This window comes from Asterias rubens, chromosome 15 (assembly GCF_902459465.1).
Source record: "Asterias rubens chromosome 15, eAstRub1.3, whole genome shotgun sequence".
Lineage (NCBI taxonomy): Eukaryota > Metazoa > Echinodermata > Asteroidea > Forcipulatida > Asteriidae > Asterias > Asterias rubens.
This window is the reverse complement of record NC_047076.1, coordinates 12,170,301-12,187,016: the sequence shown is the minus strand read 5'-3', so window position 1 is coordinate 12,187,016 and position 16,716 is coordinate 12,170,301. Positions and strand designations below refer to the sequence as shown.

At 40.8% G+C, this 16,716-nt stretch overlaps 2 protein-coding genes across 2 annotated transcripts; both read left to right on the top strand.

The window, feature by feature from the left end:
* The first annotated feature begins 4,525 nt into the window (after positions 1 to 4,525).
* Positions 4,526 to 5,668, top strand: LOC117300275 (octopamine receptor 1-like). The gene has a single exon (XM_033784009.1). It carries the CDS (start codon positions 4,526 to 4,528, stop codon positions 5,621 to 5,623), a length of 1,098 nt encoding a protein of 365 aa, XP_033639900.1. The 3' UTR covers positions 5,624 to 5,668.
* A 9,212-nt stretch (positions 5,669 to 14,880) lies between these two features.
* LOC117300274 (alpha-1A adrenergic receptor-like) lies at positions 14,881 to 15,936 on the top strand. Its single transcript, XM_033784008.1, has one exon. It carries the CDS (start codon positions 14,881 to 14,883, stop codon positions 15,934 to 15,936), a length of 1,056 nt encoding a protein of 351 aa, XP_033639899.1.
* The last annotated feature ends 780 nt before the right edge of the window (positions 15,937 to 16,716 follow it).

The window sequence follows — 16,716 nt, the reverse complement described above, 5'->3', positions numbered from 1 at the left end:
TCGACGCCCAATCGTTGTTTTTTATGCATAATGTTGAGATACCCCAAGTGAGAAGGCTGGTTTTTGACAATTACCAAAAGTGTCCAGTATTTTTAAAGGCAAAGTTTTTGAACCGTTCGATCGTTTTATTCCAATCAGGTAGATGTCGCCTTTTACAATACAAATAAACTTGTGAAATTTTATTTCAAAAGGTGGTTGCGTTTTTTAAATATCACCAAAAACCCGGAGCGAATTATTAGGTCCTAGCTGGAAGAATAATTCTAAGTAGAGGGAAACACGATGCATCGGGGATAGATAATATTGGGTAAAACCAACAAAATAATACTCTTTGTCCCCGATGCAAATTTACCATCTATTATTTCGGGTAATTACTATACACAAGTTAACGGCCATAAAGTCTTACTAATTTGTAAAGAGTACACTGGAGAGCTGTTTATATTTTGAAACATTGTGTGAGAAACTACCCTTTGGAAGAAGTAACGTGGTTTTAGAGAAAGAGGTAATTTTCCAGCCACAAATTTGAAAGAGAAAGGCTTCAGGCCTGAACCATTTCTGCGCACTATGTTATGCGACAATGTGTTTTTCAATGTGTTTTTCGTACATCATTTTCATGCAACTTCGATGACCAATAATATCACAAAGTCCAAATAGTATCACAGAGTCCCAATCTTCACAGAGTTGTTATTTTAAATGCATATGTTGGGATACAACACACCAAGTGAGGATACCGGGCTTTGACAGCTATCAAAAAGATTACACTGCCTCTTAATTAAGCCTGATGTATATATTTTATTATCCCGACACTGATGTGTATTATGCACTATATTACTCTGTTCTTTCCCGATATTTTTGTTCACATAACTCGGGATAGAAGTCCTTAAAGAGCCAATAAAGGATGATCTCAATATGTCAACTGTTACCTTTTTATGGCCAAATAGACATCGCAGATACCGGTTAATAACCATTTTACTCTCAAAATTTGCATTTAGTAATAAATAACTCGAGTCATAAATGCACCCGGCCGCGCGGCTTTTTCAGCCGAGAGTCAAACAACGGCTTATCTATTATAATGGCCCTGGACGCCAGTGACGATTATCCCCTATTGGTTTTGAACACAGTTCTCCAGCTTTGGCATTTCCACACCAAATAGCCGCCACTGACGTCACGATTCCTTTGTCGCGCGGGCTTGTTTGACCCCACGTTTTTCAGAAAATTGGCTTGGAGTGTTCTGGAGAAAAACTCATTTTTACCATGTTTAACGTGAGGTAAGAGACTCGTTATATTTTGTATGTTTCCTGGATGGACTGCAGCTGTTAGAAAACTGTAATATGGGTTCGAATCCCCAGCCGTGACACGTTTGTCCTTAAGCAAGACACTTAACCATTGCTTCGTCCTTCTGATGGGACGTTAAGCCGTTAAGCGCATGTAGGAGAGCCCACAGTGCTCTTTCGAAAAGGGAAGGGGTTTGCCCTGGTGTTCCTGGTCCGATCGGCAGCAAATTGCGCCACAGCACCTTGTAAAACATTGCATGGTGCTATCTAAGGATGAAGTCTTATAAATCGAAAACGTAGTTCCACATTTTGCAGGAAATATTGTATGTTACAGCGCCAGGAGCGTCACTGAGTGACGGACATGTGCGCTGTATAGGACATGAGAAGCCTAAATTATTACAATATTGATAACGCGGTTTAATCATTAACTTAAAGGCAGTGGACACTATTGGTAATTACTCAAAATAATTATTCGCATAAAACCTTTCTTGGTGACAAGTAATGGGGAGAGGTTGGTGGAATAAAACATTGTGAGAAACCGCTCCCTCTGAAGTGACGTAGTTTTAGAGAAAGAAGTAAAATTTTCAACGAATTTGATGTCGAGACCTCAAGTTTAGAACTTGAGGTCTCGAAATCAACCATCTAAATCAAACAAGGGTGTTTTTTCCTTTCATTATTATCTCGCAACTTTGATGACCGATTGAGCTCAAATTTTCACAGGTTTGTTATTTTATGCATATGTTGAGATACACCAACTGTGAAGGCTAGTCTTTGACAATTACCAATAGTGTCCAATGTCTTTAAGTCGCTGTGATATTAAAACATGTTATTATGTTTTCAAGAGATGCCCCTTTTCAACATTATATGAATGTACACATATACAACACGACACCAATTTGACCCACAAAAGTTGGTCATAACTTGTCAACACACGCTATGGTTGAACTTTAAGCAAACAAACAATGGTATGTGGTGCTATTGTATATCATTCATATTTGAATTGCTCTTGCTGAGTTTGGTTCACCAGAAACCGCTGTGATATTGATCGAATGTCGATATTTTATAAAATGATGTGTGTAATAATGTATGCATGGTGCTGTATATGCCTTCAATCGTTCAAAGATTGGCCGCATATTGGAACTTATAAACCCTCACACATGGTGACATGATAAACACATTGGTCCTATAATACTTCAAGCTCCACTTTTACCACGCTGTCACCATCTTGGTCATGTTTCTGTTTCCAATCAACTGAATGCTAACATTCATTGCGCATGGCACCAGACTATTATATCGTCCAGCCTCAGTTTGGTTACAATTACAATGAGTTGGAATGGAGTAAAATCAAGATGACCACACCGTGATAAAGGTCTATACCTTACAGGAAAATACTGAAGCGCCTCGAGCGTCATTGAGTGGCGGACTATGGGCGCTATACAAAAAAAACACCATCAATATAACCGCACAGCACTTATAGAGCGCAACCTGTAGTTTCGCTCAAGGCTTCGTCGCAACCAATACCACCAATGAGGTATACTTCCTCCTTTCCTGCTTTATTTTGGATCATATTACGTACCTCATGGTCAATCCTCAATTAAGTTTGCCTGGAGATACCAATGCCGTTGGTCTCGAGTGCTATATTAGTAGCTTTCCCATCACAAGGAATCCTAATTGGACAGCGTGTAATTTTACCACCAGTATTACAGCACCGCCTACCCGAGTGTGCGCAAAAGATGACAACAAGGACGATACAGTTTTACCTCGCCGAGGCTTGTAAACTGCCGTGATTGAACAATCAATAAAATATAAAGCGTGCACTTGCTGCATAGGCGGGAAAAAATATTGAAAGAGATATAAATTTTTCATCAGGTAGACGGACGCTGTGTGTTTTACAGTTTTTGCACTGTCAGCGAGAGTGAGAATACGCTGTTGGTATTACATTAAACTTATGCTCTGTAGGCTACATGAACAGACACTTCAATGGGTTTAATTGCAGATGCCTGACTACGTTATAAGGGATTAGACTGATTTGCTGATATGAGTGTTAATACCCATGAACATCACATCTCCAGGGAGGTATGCCAATGTTTATGTTGTTATCGGTGATAGGACTCGAATTTCTTTATCGACAACCAATTCGTCGGTCAAGGTTTTTTTTGTGGAGATCACGTGGAGATGACGTTGTAGACCGTGGAATTAAGAAGGGTTTTCTTTCCCGCGCTGTAGTGAAGTGTACGTCAATCAACAACTCCCTTTTATATAGGGACCTGGAGCAAGCAACTTTAGTTCGTGGAAAGTGATCTTCAGGTAGCTGTAGAAGAGACTGGAAACAGGCCAGGAATTAGGTGAAAGCATTATGTTTTGGATCATTCGTAACTCGATAGACACTTTTTCCAACCAGTAGTCTAATCTATGTGTTGGGCTCAAAAAAGGCAATCTAATAATAAACCCGAGCGTTCTTCAAAGCTTTACATTCAATGAAAATGCTGTCATGAAGTACTGAACAGAGAAACCATTGCCGGAAATCAAATAGGACAGTCTACACCACATTCTCCATTCACGACATCGGTGTTAATACAACAAACTGGGACCACTCTTCAAAGTTTGACGATCAGTGAAATTCTCTCATGAAGTTCTGAACATGAGAGAGTGGATATAAAAAAAAGAAAAGTCTACACAAATGTATGCGTCAGGAGAGAGTTGCTGGATATAAAACAAAAAGGCTACACCACTTTCTGCATTCGCGTCCGTAGACTGACAAATCGGACCACTCTTCAAAGTTTGACACTCGGTGAAACGCTATAAAGTTCTGACTGGGAAATTTGTTGTTGGATTTGAGGCATTGCATGGTGAGGATCAATAATTTTTTGTTTGCGGTAACACCATGTGTGTACGTGTATATACTTGCCAGGTAGATGTTGTTATTTAGAGAACTGTCTTGCTTCTATTCTACTACAGTGGAGTAGATTTTCGGAACTCGGCAGACTTCTCAGTTCTGAAAAGAACTTTCCTGCTTTTTAACATTACTCTGGCGGATGGTATAGAAAATAGGCTGGGACTACTACTATAGCCTATGGATCGTAATTAACTGCACTACCGCGGAGTCAGTTCTTGGGTTGGTCTCAACGTTTCGACTAGCTTGCTCGAGGCAACGTTAGGAGACAGGGAGGTAGTTGCTGGATGTTGAGCTAAAAGGGCTACACCAATTTCTGCATCCAACGATTTCTGTGAATCCAGGATCGACTTTAGGAGAGATGGAGAACTTCACCAATTCATGGATACCTGATAGTGAACAGGACGATTACTACGACGAAGATTATGATGAAAGAATCGTCGTGTACCAGAATTTCTACGAGCGACAGATCATCGCTGCGTTGTTCATCGTCGCGACGCTCATCGGAACAATCGGAAACTGTTTCGTCATCGTCGCTGTGGCGTTGTCTAAGAAACTACGGACAACCACTAATGTGTTTGTGGTGAACTTGGCCGTCTGCGACATGTTGACGAGTATGGTCATGCCGTGGCAGGCCGTGGCCCTCCTTGGAGGTGACTCCTGGCCCATCCCGGAGGCTCCCTGGCTCTGCCAAATGGTTGGGTTTGTCACCATAATCACATTTGGGGGCAGTGTGAACAGCCTTTCTCTAATCGCCATCAACCGCTGGATTGGTATCACCAAGTCGCGTCTAACAACTCGTCGTGTCTACTCCAAACGTAAGCTCGCTGGGATGGTCATGTTCGCCTGGTGCATCCCCGTCTGCTGTGCCCTAACCCCCGTCCTTACAGACTTCGGAGAACTCGGTTACGAAAAACTCTACAGTACATGTACATGGGACCGGGACAACCTGTACTCATTCTACTTTAACATTCTCATAACAGCAGCCTATTATCCCATCCAACTGATTCTGATCGTGCTAAGTTACTTTTGTATATTCTGCTACGTCCGGGAGACGTCACGCAAGATGGCGCGGGCAGACACCCCTTCCGAGCCCTCATCCGTCTCGGCAAAGGTGAGTGGGACGAGCGGGCACCGGGCGATGAAGCGCAAGCTATGGAAACGTCAGCTCGCGGTCACCAAGAACTTACTCTACATCGTGCTGGCGTACGTTGTCTGCTTGACGCCGTATTTCACCGTCATCATAGTATCAGCAGATTGGAGCTATCGGCTGACGCCATGGGGTGGCATGATTCTGTTCTGCAATAGCTGTATCAACCCTATCATCTACGCGACTTCGCATCCTGATTTCAAGGAGGCGTTCGGGTATATGGTACGGTGCAGAAAGATACCGAGAGGTGGGACGAGTCAGAAGTACCGATCAACAACCACCAGCACGACCTCAGTTAAAACACAGTAGAAAGTTACAATTTTTAACATCTCCATTGTTTGTTGTATAACTTCAGTAAAGTCACCTTTAAGGTAGGCACCATGTCAAATTAAGTTTTGTGATGCACTCATTTTCCAACTTTAAATCTAATGTAGGTCTACACATTTATTTGATATTCTTTGATACACCAGTACGACCACATTTAACGACTGAATTACCTTTTCGGTTAAAGGGAAGGTACACGTTTGGGAATTGTTAAAGACAAGTCTTCTCACTTGGTGTATCCTATCATTAGCATAAAATAACTTCGTAGGAAGTATGAACCGTTATTTACGAGCAATGGAAAGCTGTTGATAGTATAAAACATTGTGAGAAACAGCTCCCTCTGAAGTGACGGAAATTTTGGAGAAAGAGGTAATTTCTCAATCAAATAGTATTTGAGTCTCAAATAGTATTTGAGTCTCAAATAGTATTTGAGTCTCAAATAGTATGAGTCTCAAAAACTATTTGAGTTTCAAATAGTATTTGAGTCTGAGCAAGACTTTATCCGCCTAAAGCCTTGCGCAGGCATCTAAAAGCACACTTGGCACCAAATGTGGTTTTTCTTCAACTATCTGTTGGCAACTTCAATAACCAGTTCAACCAAAATTTTCACAGATTTGTTATTGTATTTGTATGTTGGGATAAGAATACTGGTCTTTGACCATTTCAAAACGTGACCAGTGCCTTTCTTTAGCTATGAGATGCACTATTAAACTTTACGCGGAAAATAACAAGTCTCTTAACCTTACTTTAAAGGCACTGGACACCTTTGGTAATTGTCAAAGACCAGTCTTCTCACTTGGTGTATCTCATCAACATATGCACAAAATAACAAACCTATGAAAATTTGAACTCAACTGGTCGTCAAAGTCGGAGATAATAATGGAAGAAAAAAACACCCTTGTCACACGAAGTTGTGTGCTTTCGGATGCTTGATTTTGAGACCTCAAAATCTAATTCTGAGGTCTCGAAATCAATTTCAAATATCTCAGTGGAAGAAATTACTTCTTTCGCGTTAACTACCAGGGAACCGTTTCTCACAACGTTTTTTACTATCAACATTGATCGTTGACAAATCGGTTGACAAATCAGTTTTTATGTTAACAGTTATTTTGAGTAATTACCAACAATGTCCAGTGCATTTAAAACAGTGCTAACGTGTTTTTAATACTCTTTCATTTGTATATAATTATGAATTGCACAAACTGTGATTTTATAGTATTTTATAGTAATATTGTGAAACCTTGCAGTGGTTTGTCGTGTCACTTTTCAATGTCTCTTAGAATATAGATCAGGCGCGCTGTAAAAGCAAAGTAAAACACTTCAATATTAATGCCTGTTGAAACAAAGCTGCTATGAGCAAGTTCGAGTGTGCACCATGTTTAACTAGGGGTTGACAGTTTTGACTCGAACCCAGGCTGGTCGACCATTCGGAACCAGACTCGAGCCCATGGTTCCTTCACTGAATCCAACCGCATATTCAATTCTAACATGTGTATTACGCGCAAACGTAAACGTGAATATCACAAAATGTATGTGTTGTTTCTGGTTGACGTCGCCACTTTGTGCTTATTGCATGCTGACGTATGACGTTTGCGCGCACGTACGTTCCTGACGTTAAAATTTGTAACTTCACGTATGCTAAAAACGTCAGATTTTAATGACACAATTTCAGTTCGACTCCCACGTTCACGTTCACGCGGAACGTGCAGCTAAACCTCCCTAGTATAGCGAAAAGGCGGAAGGTTGACTGTAGACTTCCAAATGAGTCGGAGTGCGTCACTGTGTACTGCGTAATGCGTACTGCGTAATGCGTACTGCGTAATGCGTACTGCGTACTGCGTACTGTGTACCTTGCTAATCAGTAGTCAATCACGGGTCGACTTAAATAGCCAACTCGAACTAGCTCTAGGCCTATGGCCCTTTTCGAAACGACGGCTTCGGCTTCTCGGCTCAGGCTAGCTTGGTCCCGCGGTTGTTTTGACTCAGCTGCGCGTGTTTTACGTACGTGCTCAGGGCTTCAGACAAGAGAACGGAGTCTGAAGCCGAACCCAAAGCCGATGCCGTGGATTCGAAAAGGGCCTATGAGACTTTGTGTGCAATGGAAAACTAAGGTACGTGTACAGTCACCTGGCGAAACATACATGTACACGCGTTCACTCCATTTTGTTAACCTGAGCGCACAATTAAGGACAGTTATTAAATAAAGGTACGAAGGCTGTAGCTCTAGCTCTGCGTCCTTCAACTGTGTTATTTACAAAAGAAAACGTGTGGTTTGATTATGAATTAAAGCTGCTATGTAGGTCACAAGCTGCAAAGCTGTTGAATTGTTCACAAAAGGTGAACGCAAAGTTGTTCAATTAACTTCGAAATTAAATGCTCAGCAATTTTAATATATGTTAGTTTTCTTGTCAAATCAGGGATAAAGTTTTTTTAGTTATACCCTAACGCCGATGTGTACTAAGCAATGTAAGAGTGCCTACCTCCCGAACCCTTGGAAATTACAACTTTTTGGTGCACTTGTGGTCTCGAAATCAACCATAACGCACACAACTTCGTGTGACAAGGGTGTTTTTTCTTTCAGTATTATCTCGCAAGTTTGATGACCGATTGAGCTCCAAACTTCACAGGTTTGTTATTTTATGCATACGTTGACATACACCAACTGTGAAGGCTAGTCTTTGACATTTACCAATAGTGTCAAGTGCCTTTCAAACACCATTTAAAATTTCTCTTTCTGATTGACACCCCCAAATATGGCAGCCAGTTTACAAGGGGTCTATTCGTGGGGCAGCATCTGAAAACAGAGATAAATTTGTATGTGGGGGTGTGTGTGTGTTTTGGTTATTAATGTTAGTATGTCCTGGTGGAAACAATCATCTAAATGATGACGTTTTATTGAACAAATCACTACATTCGCATAAACATTTTCCAGACACGTTTCATTTGATAAAGGTGGGCTACGTCTAGAAATGGTATAAGGTAATGCAAACATTGAATCAACGCAGCGCAAGTTATTGAACACTTATTAAAGAAACACGTTGCCTTGGATCGGACGAGTTGGTCTATAAAAAAAGCGTTTTTAACCGTTTGTTATAAAATGCATATGGTTGTAAAGATGTTTTAAAAGTAGAATACAATTATCCACACAAGTTTGCCTCGAAATTGCGTGGTTTTCCTTTTACTGTGCGAACTAACACGGTCGGCCATTTATGGGAGTCAACAATTTAACTCCCATAATGGCCGACTGTGTTAGTCGACGAGGTAAAAGGAAAACCGTACAATTTCGAGGCATGTTTGTGTGGATCATTGTATTCTACTTTTACAGCATCTTTCTACCATATACATTTTATAACAAACGCTTTTCAAAGACCAACTCGACCGATCCAAGGCAAAGTGTTCCTTTAAAGCACTGTAGTGAGTGCCGCTGTCAGCACATGCTAACATGTTTTAATATTTCCATGTTTTATATTGACCATGATCGTACACCCTTGGCCTAATTTTGTAGAGCTGCTTAAGCGTTGCTGAACAATTGTCTGCTGAGCAGAAACGATTAGGACACAAGTCACAGAGATATGACATGGTAGTTTGGCTCGTAACAACAACAACAACAACAACAACAACAACAACAACAACAACAACAACAACAACAACAACAACAACAACAGCAGCAGCAGCAGCAGCAGCAGCAGCAGCAGCAGCAGCAGCAGCAGCAGCAGCAGCAGCAGCAGCAGCAGCAGCAGCAGCAGCAGCAGCCGCCGCCGCCGCCGCCGCCGCAGCCGCAGCCGCAGCCGCAGCAGCAGCAACAGCAGCAACAGCAGCAACAGCAGCAACAGCAGCAACAGCAGCAACATTAACAGCAACAACACCACAACCACAGCAACATCGCATCATCAGCAACAGCAATAACCCAACTGCCATTTCTTTTCCAAGTTATTTTCGTCAAAATTCAGACACGCCAAACTTGACGACTTTTGGTTGCTTTCACCCAATCGTTGTCCCGTCAACTACCGTCAATGTTTCCAACATAAATATTGTTTAAAGAGTGATTGACTCATGCTAAGGGTAGTGAACTTCTTGACACAAGCTTTATATAATAGACAAGGGGTCTATGTTGACGAACGTCAAACAGTAATCTTGATGTTGGCGGCATTAATTCGACCGAGTCTTATCGTCACGGTGCTCTCTCATCAGCAGAGTACGGGGAAAGTTAATGGTCAACCGTAAATTGATAAACCTCTATTTGCTATCTCATGCTCGGTAACGACAACGAAATATCAGTATGTGTCTGGAACGAGGTTTTATAGAACTGCTTAATCATAAAGGGTTTGTACAGCACAATACAAAATGTCCACAGGTTTAATACATTAGAAAGCTCCTAAAATATTACTTGCTGAGGTGCTGAAGTTGTTGAGTAATGAGTAAAAACTATGTCACGAAATTCTTCTAAATGAGACGAAAATGATTTTAGCATCCCCTCCCCCTAAAATATCTTGACGACCATTGAAGCTGAACCTTCAACAAGTAAATTATATACATCCATCTCCGTCCACAGGCAGGGATACATGTCATGGCCCAAAACTTGACTTACTAAAGGTATCAAACTAAATACCAAAAATAGTTATTAGCCTAAAACTTTCTTGGTAACGAGCAATCGAGAGCAGTTGATATTATAGTATAACACATTCTAAGACTCCCTCTGAAGTAACGTAGTTTTTGAGAAAGAGGTAATTTCTCACACACAAAATCTAAAGACGTCAGACCTTAAACCTTTTCAGCTGCATAATGCAGCCAGCACCACTGTGACAGTTTAAACAAAAGAAGTGAATTTGTAGTCCAACATTTATTAAATTTAACTGCTCGCCGGTATTTGTTTTTTATTCCTTTGAATGCAATTAAGTTCTCCAACGCGCTCAATAATTTAAGTTATTCAAACAATGGTACAAATGATTGCTTTTAGGGCTTCATGTCTATAAAGAAGTTTTGATTGCGGTAACCCCATGTGGATACCTTTTTGAGAATAGTGTTGGTTTTGAAAAGAACCGATGGTTAAAGGAACACGTTGCCCTGGAGCGGTCGAGTTGGTCTTTGAAAAGCGTTCAGTGACCGTTTGTTATAAAATGCATATGGGTAGAAAGATGCTGTAAAAGAAGAATACAATGATCTACACAAACATGACTCCAATTTGCGTGGTTTTCTTTTTACCTCGTCGACTAACACGGTCCGCCATTTATGGGAGTCACATTTTTGACTCCCATATTTATGGCCGACCGTGTTAGTTCGCACAGTAAAAGGAAAACCACGCAATTTTGAGTGAAATTTGTGTAGATCATTGTATTATACTTTTAAAACATCTTTCCAACCATATGCATTTTATAACAAACGGTTACAGAACGATTTTTATAGTCCAACTCGCCCGATCCAAGGCAACGTGTTCCTTTAATGGGGTTTTATTATCAAAGTCACGGGACACTACTTGTAATTACTCAAAATAATTATCAGCATAAAAACTTACTTGGTAACAAGCAATGGAGAGTTGTTGGTAGTATAAAACATTGTGACAAACTGCTCATTGTGAAGTAACGTAGTTTTCGAGAAAGAAGTAATTTTCCACTAAATTATGCATATTTGATTTGAATTTCAAGCATCTGAAAGCAAACAACTTTTTCAGTTTTTTTTTTAATTTCATTATTATCTCGCAACTTTCAAGACCAAACCAGTGAGTTCAAATTTTCACAGGTTTGTTATTTTATGCATAAATGTTGAGATACACCAAGTGAGAAGACTGAAATTTTACAATTACCAAAGGTGTCCAGTGCCTTTAACACTACTTCTCTCAGAGTGCTTCATTTCCCCACGGCGAAATATCTTCATTTTGCAATAATCAATTTTTTTTTTGCATCAATTGGGGGGTTGTGATGAAATTTTCCCTGTTCAGTGATTGCTTCAGAAGCCTTGAAATGAAATTTAGAAAAAAAAAATCGTCCTTCTTGCATTTCATATACTAAAATAAAAATTGTAAAATAATAATATAATCAAACTCTTACACAGCGCCGGTATCCACCAATACAGGCGCTCGTTTCGCTTGCCTCATGATATCGAATACAATAATTATAGTTATAAAATGCTGTGTGTATGAGTTATACTTATGAATAATGACATGAAATGGTTAGTAAATATATGACTTGTATAATAATGTCACAACTATGACTTAAAGGCAGTGGACACTATTGATAGTTACTCAAAATAATTATTAGCATAAAACCTTACTTGGTAACGAGTAATGTGGAGAGGTTGATAGTATAAAACATTGTGAGAAACAGCTCCCTCTGAAGTGACGTAGTTTTCGAGAAAGAAGTAATTTTCAACGAATTTGATTTCGAGACCTCAGATTTAGAATTTGAGGTCTTGAAATCAAGCATCTGAAAGCACATTACTTCGTGTGATCATGGTGTGACAAGGGTGTTTTTTGTCATTAACCCTCTAGTCCCTGCACCGCCCGAGTTTGCTGAAAACTAATACTTCAAGATTCTTGCAGTTAATTACTGGAATCGTATTTCAAATTTTAAAAGATAGCCACAGCTTAATTTTTATGCACAATTTGAACCTTGATATTTGTATAAAAGTACAAGTTCGCATGAAAACAATAAATGTCTCTCGTTAAACGGGTACGGTAGTTTTTATGGCAAATATTTGTTTGTAAGGATAAAATGGACACAAAAGCTTTTCAAGGCTTTTATCTGACTCAACAATTATACTGATTAAATGCGAAGGCGTGCGTTTTCGACAATATTACCATGAATGATGAATAAATACAGTTTCCTTTGTGTTTACTAATGAGCGTTTTGTTGGGGTAAGAGCTAAATTATTTCACCATCATTAGCTTCATTAGCAATACACCGGACATTCGGCAGAGGCATAAACACGCACATATAAAAGCTATCCATTTATAGCAAAAAGAGGAGCAAATGGTTATGGAAAGGCATAAAGACCAGACAAATTGTAGTCATTCAATGTTTTTAAATTACAAGCAATGGAATGGCTAGGACCTTGTTATGAAGGGATGCTCTCTCTGTTTAGCTGAACAGAAAGCAGCCCTTTAAAAAATGGGCCCGGCCACTATGTTATTTATCAACAGAGGGCGCTGCGCTATTGCGAAGAGCATCTAATCAAAGGCTGTTTTCTTAGATATTAATTATTTTGCATACACATTTGGACTTCCCAAAGAGAAACTGTAGCGCCATCTCTTGACATTAAGCAGTAGTCTAGTCGTTGAGGGCGCAGTTTGTGGGCGCGTGTTTCTTTTTGTTTTTTATTTTTATTTTTAAGTCCAGCTTATTAACTTCATAAACACATATCTTTGCTGCTAAAACAACCGGGCTCGTCTAGTGATTGAACCATTAATAGCTCTGGCATTAACTTATGTTCACATTCAAATTTAATTGCTGCTAGATTGTAAGTAAAGCAAGTACTTCACGAATTCAAAACGGAATTGCCTTAAAGGTAAAGTCATTGAGTCAGTGCTAAATACGCAAAAAGGTATTGACCATAAAACAAATTTAAAGTGCTGCAGCTGTTGATGGTGTAGACTATTTCTCTTTATAATAATGTTACTTACAAATCATCAGAACGTTGACAATAACCAATATATGACCCCACCTTTAACATTTATAAGTGTGCAAATATTTGACAAACACTTTCCTCAATAACACTCCCTGCACGCCCCCATCTGCCGCAAGATTGACACAATCTAGCCTGAACATCTGACGTCACACTTCCAGGTTCGCGTTCAACGGCAGATACCGGCGTTGAGCACCTGGCAGGATTCTGACAAATGGACCTTGACCTTACATCCATTCACACGCGTACATACATTACATTTTACTATACATGCACACGCAGCTGCAGACGATCGAAAGGTGCGGATGTAACTGACAAACTACGTCACTTCGCAGCTGACCAATCACAACGCAGAAATCAAAACTTACGTCACTGCACGTTTATCCAATGATATAATTGGTCATGTAAGACCAGTGTGTGTTTCTATCGAAACAGGGAACCAGTCTATTCACAACCCAACTACATTTTGGAGAACATAAATATCATTCAGCATATAAAAAAGCGAAGTGAAGTTCCACCAATGAAAATCTCCTGACACAAACCACCAAGAGAACTTTGGACATGTATTTATTACGGGGCTGGTCAGTTCAATTATGCATTTAATAAGGGCCTCTATAGCATACAAATTTCGAGACAGAATCATTACTTTATTACTTATTCAGACTATCAGAGGAATATTATTGAGTTTTGTTGTCTGATGGATCGATGAACAACCTTATAATAATCATCATGTTCAAACAGGACCGGTTGTGCACATTGACTTTTGGCATACAGAGAAGAGCGTGGATATGTTATATCCTTAAATTGACATGTTGTGCGGGTCTGATTCTATCAACTGGATGTAAATAGAGGAACATTATAAACTGCTTTGAAGAGGTGATGTTACTCATTCTCTGACAAGCTGTCATGGACCTAGGTCTGGAATTATCTCAGATCCCGAAGTTTCCACGCATTTGCATTGAGAAGCAGAATCTAGCAATAGAGTTCAGCATTCTCCCGAAGACGATCGGAGCATATCTGAGTCTTTTTATCAACCACGGGTTCTTTTCAGAACCAACACATCCAGCAACAAAGTCCAGCATTCTCCTGAAGACAATCAGAGCACATTGATCGAAACGTTGAGTTATCGACCACCGGTTCATTTCAGAAACAACACATCCAGCAACAAAGACTAGCTTTCTCTTGAAGACGGTCAGAGCATACTGATCGAAACTTTGGGTTATCAACCACGGGCTCATTTCAGAACCAACACATCCAAAACAGAGTCCAGCTTCCTCCTGAAGACGATCAGGTCATACTAATCGAAACGTTGGGTTATCAACCACCGGTTCTTTTCAAAAACAACTTAAAGAGATTTACACATGGTGTTCCCGCACACCTCACCTAACTATACTTCCACCGTGAAAAGTTTCAAATCCTACTTTAGTGAGGTTTTTGTTTCGGTGCCATCCAGTCGCCGTTTTGGTTTACCTATCCAGCCGTTGATTTCACCAAACTCTTCCTAACTCAGGATAAATCTTGGGACTTAGGACGATCTAAGTTCCGTAACCATAGACGTTTAGGACTCAATGGACCCATCCTAGGTCAACTGTTGCAATTCCAAAAGATTCAAAAGATACATAATAATGGATGCGAATTCCAGTGACCAGTTCAACCCACCCTACGTGACAGTGCCAGCGACAGATGTATACTACAGTTACGCTGAACGGCAGATTCTAGCCGCCGTCATCGGTACAACGGCTATACTTGGGGTGACCGGTAACGCTCTCGTCATTCTAGCTGTGTTGTTATCGCGCAAGCTACGTCACACCACAAATTACTTCGTTCTCAACCTCAGCGTAGCCGATCTCCTGACTAGTCTGGATCTGCCTCTGATAGTCTTGAGTCTCCTCAGGGGTGAGTGGCCGTTGCCAGACCCCATCTGCGTCGGATCGGCCATCGTAGTTCTGACCTGCTTAACGGTCAGCATCAACTGCCTGACCTGCGTCGCGTTGAACCGGTACATTCTGATTACAAAGCCGATTACCGTCTACCGTAAAATCTTCACGTCCCGACGGACGGCTATAGCAATAGCCTTCTCGTGGTTGTTCCCCCTAAGCGTTCTCCTGACCGCTGCAGGTACCGGCTTCATCAAACTCGGGTTCGACCCGGAGTTCTTCGTCTGCACCTGGATAATCTCACAATCGAACCCGGGTTACTACTTGGTGTTCTTCTTCACAGCGATGGTGGCTCAATTCAGCGCCATTCTGTGGAGCTATGTGTGTGTTTTCCGCCATGTTCGGAAGCACGCCCGTGCGGTCGGGCACATGGAGGACGGGCCTACCGCATCAGTGGCTCCCCAAGCAAGCCGACGGATCGAGACCGACGGCCCTACTGCGTCCAACGCCGCTCCCGCTGCCCGTCGGGAAAGGAGGCACCAGAACAAACTCCAAATCGACGTGACTAAAAACCTCTTCTTCGTGGTGTGTGTCTTCACACTTTGCATATCTCCCTTCGGGTTGAGCCTCGTTCTTCAGCAGCACGGACGGAGACTTTATCCCGTTGGGGCCACCATTCTTGCCTGTAACAGTTGTGTGAATCCTATCATTTACGCGGCAAAACATCCGCAGTTTCGCTCAGTTTTCAAAGCCATACTTCTCTGTAGGTTTTCAGAGATCCCGGAAAGGGTGCGTTTTTGTTAGGATGAGAAATCACTTTTCTTTTAGAAAAGAGAATGTGGTTTATATTAAAAAATTAATTGTTTTCGTAAATCAAGCAGGTAAATTGTTGTCATTAAAGGTAGGCAGAATTCATTTTTTAAGTTTTGAAACTGAACTCCTCTTCAGGAACGTTCGTAATCATTAGAACACTGGCGGACTCTCAAGCTTTGGTGTTTTTAATAAGCAGAGTGTGTGTTTGATTCCCTAAGCAATACACTATTGTTGCTGCGTCCTATATGCACACAGCCAGGGGCCCGGCGGCTCGGGTTACCGACATGACGTCACGTTTATGCAAATGAAGACTCCCTTTTAGGGGCTGGGTGGGTTCCCCTAATCTCTTGAAAACCATTTTTAAAATACTTGCGCATTTAAAAAAAAATATAAACAAATATTTGAGGTTTAAAAAGTCATGTTTAATTGTTTAAATGAATAAAAAAAACACTGCAGCCACCCTTTAAAGGGTAGAAGTTAGTTATACTATACAATGTTCAGCCTAACCGTGCCAGGATCTGTTGTGTATCCATCTTTGAATGCAAACATAATACCACCTGGTTTGTCACTCCGTAACGAAATGAAAATATTAATAACGAACGAAATTGCACATTCTAAGAAACATTCTTGTTTTCTTTTCTGTTTGAAGCACGAACTCATAACGGGCTGCCATGTCTTTGGGTTTTGATAAAGGTCCTTTTGTTTATACATGCACCCACTGTGTTTGATCCTTTCGGTAATTTGAAACCGATGAACGTGTGTGTAATGTAA

Bases quoted from the DNA above. Each gene is read 5' to 3' on its own strand.
- LOC117300274 (XM_033784008.1), top strand. From the start codon at position 14,881: ATGGATGCGAATTCCAGTGACCAGTTCAACCCACCCTACGTGACAGTG.
- LOC117300275 (XM_033784009.1), top strand. From the start codon at position 4,526: ATGGAGAACTTCACCAATTCATGGATACCTGATAGTGAACAGGACGAT.